Source organism: Arachis duranensis, chromosome 5 (assembly GCF_000817695.3).
Source record: "Arachis duranensis cultivar V14167 chromosome 5, aradu.V14167.gnm2.J7QH, whole genome shotgun sequence".
In the NCBI taxonomy this organism is placed as follows: Eukaryota; Viridiplantae; Streptophyta; class Magnoliopsida; order Fabales; family Fabaceae; genus Arachis; species Arachis duranensis.
The window spans coordinates 5,382,961-5,387,046 of record NC_029776.3 but is presented as its reverse complement, the minus strand read 5'-3'; the positions used below and the strand labels follow the sequence as shown (position 1 = coordinate 5,387,046).

General features: G+C 33.5%; 1 protein-coding gene across 1 annotated transcript; it reads left to right on the top strand.

Annotated features, from left to right (window-relative positions):
- The first annotated feature begins 614 nt into the window (after positions 1-614).
- Positions 615-1,641, top strand: LOC107487579 (glycine cleavage system H protein, mitochondrial). The gene is made up of 4 exons (XM_016108243.3): positions 615-848; positions 924-1,012; positions 1,091-1,261; positions 1,342-1,641. Exons 1-4 carry the CDS (start codon positions 734-736, stop codon positions 1,468-1,470), a joined length of 504 nt encoding a protein of 167 aa, XP_015963729.1. The 5' UTR covers positions 615-733; the 3' UTR covers positions 1,471-1,641.
- The last annotated feature ends 2,445 nt before the right edge of the window (positions 1,642-4,086 follow it).

The window sequence follows — 4,086 nt, the reverse complement described above, 5'->3', positions numbered from 1 at the left end:
TGGACCTGGGTTGGTAGTTTTTAAATGTCTCTTTTTCAATGCGGAATGTTTTGATGGGTTGCCATTTTGCTAAGGGATTTTTAAGAATGGGAGTTTGAGTGCCACGTCATCTTCATTCAAAAGGTGGAATTCAAACTTCTAACACTCTTTAAAAAGACAAATGATTCGACCAATGGTTGCTGGCTACACAAACTTACTCGACAACCTAAATTGTTTTAATTTAAAAATTTTAATCAATACTATTTATCATTGCAGTCTATTCATTTTCAACTGTGATTTTAATTTGATTCAAAAATTGGCTATTAAAAAAAAAGCCCTTCTTTTTCTTTCAATTTATATGTCATTAAAACATGAAGTTGTCGTTCAGAAATAAGCCCTATTTTTTTTCTTTGTCCAAGGGTATATTGGGCTTTGAAAGCCCAACAATGAAAGAAGGCATTATTAGTCTTTACTGTGGTGAAAACCAAAAAAAAAAAGTAAGTACTGTGGTTATGTGGTGTGAAGGGAGCAATTGGTTGATAAGAATTAAATTGGTCTAAAGTTTATTTAAAGAGAGTAATAGCAGCATATGTTGTATGGATAACATTAAAGAAGCATAAGATAGAGGAGACGGTGCAAACACAAAGTATAAGGATGAGGAATTGGCTGGCTACCATACATCCAAGATAAAGAGAAAAAATTGCCAGAGATAAAACACACACACATATCTCTCTATCATATTCTTGTTACAACCATGGCACTCAGGCTGTGGGCTTCTTCAACTGCAAATGCACTCAAACTATCTTCAGCAGCTTCTAGAACTCATCACCTCCCTTCTCCCTTCTTTCTCTCCAGATGCTTCTCTACCGGTATATATAACATTCTACCATACATTATTCTCTTCGTTCATGTTTGTTTTGCTTAATTAACTATCATGTTTGCAGTGTTGGATGGACTCAAGTACGCAAACTCACATGAATGGGTCAAGCATGAAGGCTCAGTGGCCACCATTGGAATCACTGACCATGCTCAGGTTTGTTATTACTACACGTATAGTTAGTTACAATGAAATTGAAGTAATGGATTGAATGAATTGAATTTGCATAATCAGGACCATCTTGGAGAGGTTGTGTTTGTAGATCTGCCTGAACCGGGTGGTTCAGTGAAACAAGGAGGTAGTTTTGGAGCGGTTGAGAGTGTGAAGGCAACTAGTGATGTCAACTCTCCAATCTCTGGTGAAATCATTGAGGTTAACGCTTCTCTCAAGGAAACCCCTGGCCTGGTATGTTTGTTAGTTACTTACTTAGTGAATATATATTAATTAGCAGACTAACAATGATGCTTATTGTGACATTAATTAAGATAAACTCGAGCCCGTACGAAGGTGGATGGATGATAAAAGTAAAGCCAACTAGTCCAGCTGAATTGGATTCCTTGCTGGGACCAAAGGAGTACACTAAATTCTGCCAAGAAGAAGATGCTGCACATTGAATATCTTTTAATATGCATTGGACTAACTGTTTTTTCACTATCTTATATTATCATCATCTTGTTATTTTAATGAACAACTGCTTTTTCCTTTCTTCTAAACTTTGAATTTTGAAGCAGTTGTACAATGTAATGGAATGAAATTATTTATGCCAAGAACAAGTGTTATATGAAGGCGAAGTCTGTGGCCAAACCAAAACAAAGGCTAAGGTGGCCAAGGACAAATGTCTAATCTAAAAGGAACACGTGGTATTTTTTAAGAGAGTAGATCAGAGGAGTTGATTGGATCAAACATGGTGAAATTGTTAATGAATAGGAATAAATAGTTTGAATCTCTAATTAAAATTAATTAAACTTCTAACTGAGAGAGATTACTAACAGAGAAACACGGCGAGGAGAGATCAAACGGCGGCGACTCCAACAAGAGGAACACGAGTCCGCGACGGAGTTCGTTGAGGTGCGTGGGCAAAAAAAGACCGTCAGCATGGCTTACATTAACCTGAGCGACGCCCACGGAAGAAGTGGGAGGAAAAGGTTAGGCTAGTCCGGCGGCTACGGCACCATATGGCCGACGGAGAGTACCTGGGCGATAGAGAACGTAGGTTTCAGTAGCTGATAGGGTTCAGTTTGGGTCTGTCTTTAGTTTTCTCTGAGAAAATGGACGATGGGTATGGGTATTTTGAAATGAGAAAGTATGCAATTTTTATTAAAATTTAATCGGTATTTAATAACAAAAGTAAAATGAATAATTTTATAAAAATGCTAGAGAATCAACAGTATATCAGTCAAAAATCAATCAAAATGCATCTCGGCTCCGTGAAGAATTGAGTTTTGGTTTGTGCTTCGTGTGATTCTTGGAGCAGTTTTTCAAACATATTATTCAAAAAGTAATTCTAATTAAACGGTTTTGTTTATTTTTTGGTTGGTCACCTCTTGATTTTATATTATTAAAAAGAAAAAATATAAGAAGCTAATAAAATATTTGTATAATATATATAATGGAATATAGGATGTCCAATTTAATAGGATATCAGATATTTATTATTTCTAGTATCCGAATGATTATTCTGGATAATATGAGTATATTGTGTTTGAGAAATGGATATGTCTAAAACAAGCTCAACCATTATGTGCTTATTGAATGAGCCACACTTATATAGACCATTAGATTTTATTAGATAAATAAAACAAGAGCATTGATGAACTCTAATAAATATAGAATATCCTACTATATAAATAAATGTTTTAAATGGTAATATTTTAATACACAATACTTTAAACGACAACAAAATCTTTTATTCTTAAATAATTAAATATAAAATATATGAGTATTTTTTATTTATTAAAATTAATTATTGCAAAAAAAATTTATAATATTAAAAAATTATATTAAAATAATATTTTAAACTATAACTAACATAAAACTATAAAATCATTAAAATTTATTTATTAAAATATCATATTTATATAGTCTACAACTCGAAAGGACTGATTTGTAGTGAAATAATTTTTTTCACTTTCTAAAATGCAAATCTAACTTTTAGATTGATATTTAAAAAAAAGTTAAAAATAATAAATCTAACTTGACATAACAAAATAAAAATAAAAAACTACAAATTTAACCCTCAAATCCACAACATCCACACAAAAATATACACTAACTCTTTAGATGTTGGGTAAAGCATAAATAGGTTCCTAAACTTTTAATTCGTGGACATTTAACTCCCTCAAGATTGGAAAATATAAACGATCCCTGACTTCTCAAAACGCCGTATAAACTGGTCCTTCCGTTCAATCTGCTTCGCAACACGTTACAGATTCAGATTACCTGGCGCTTATGTGGCGTAGCAATGGGTACGTGTCTCTAAGATGGTGTGAACGGGGCTGACGTGGTCCACTGGAAAAAGTTATGGGACATTGTGGTCCTTGTGCACTAAGACGACATCATTTCGAAAAATATTTTGTAATGGTTCTTATGAGATATGCCAATTTTGCCCATACCAGTCACAGAAAATTATAAGAAGCTCCGGCACTTACGTTTTTCCTCCAAAAAATACAACGCTTTGTCTCCATATTATCATCGTTGTTGTTCCGTGAAGTAGTTCCATTGAAGCTTTGTGGGTAGGGGTGGCAAACAGACCTAAATTCGCCGAGCGGGCCCGTATAACCTGCCAAAAAAGACGGGCTGGGCTGAAAAATTGGGACCGCCAAATAGTAGAAGCCCGCCTAACTCGCACCGCTTAAACCACGGGCTTTGGCGGGGCAGGGTGTGTTTCCCCGCCGGGCTTATTATTTTTAGCAAGGGGTATTTTTACAATTTTTTTTGTCAAAACCCAACTTCCCCCAACCTAACTTACAAGAGAATGAACATGAAAATTGAGTGTTTTGGATTATATTTATTTTGTTTTAGAGACAATATTTATAATTATGTTTTAGATTATGTTTATTTTACTTTGGGAACAATATTTATAATTATTCTTTGGATGAAAACTTGGTTTATATTTATATTTATTAGATATTTATAATTACAAAGACTTTAATATTTGTGAATATAAAAATTATAATTTTTGTATGCCTTTAGAAAGTATAAATTTTTAAAATAATTGTAAAATTATATAT

Excerpts from the sequence above, each read along its gene's own strand:
- LOC107487579 (XM_016108243.3), top strand. The coding sequence starts at position 734 with ATGGCACTCAGGCTGTGGGCTTCTTCAACTGCAAATGCACTCAAACTA. Across the intron at positions 849-923 it reads CTCCAGATGCTTCTCTACCG|TGTTGGATGGACTCAAGTAC; the intron begins GTATATATAACA and ends TCATGTTTGCAG. Across the intron at positions 1,013-1,090 it reads GAATCACTGACCATGCTCAG|GACCATCTTGGAGAGGTTGT; the intron begins GTTTGTTATTAC and ends TTGCATAATCAG.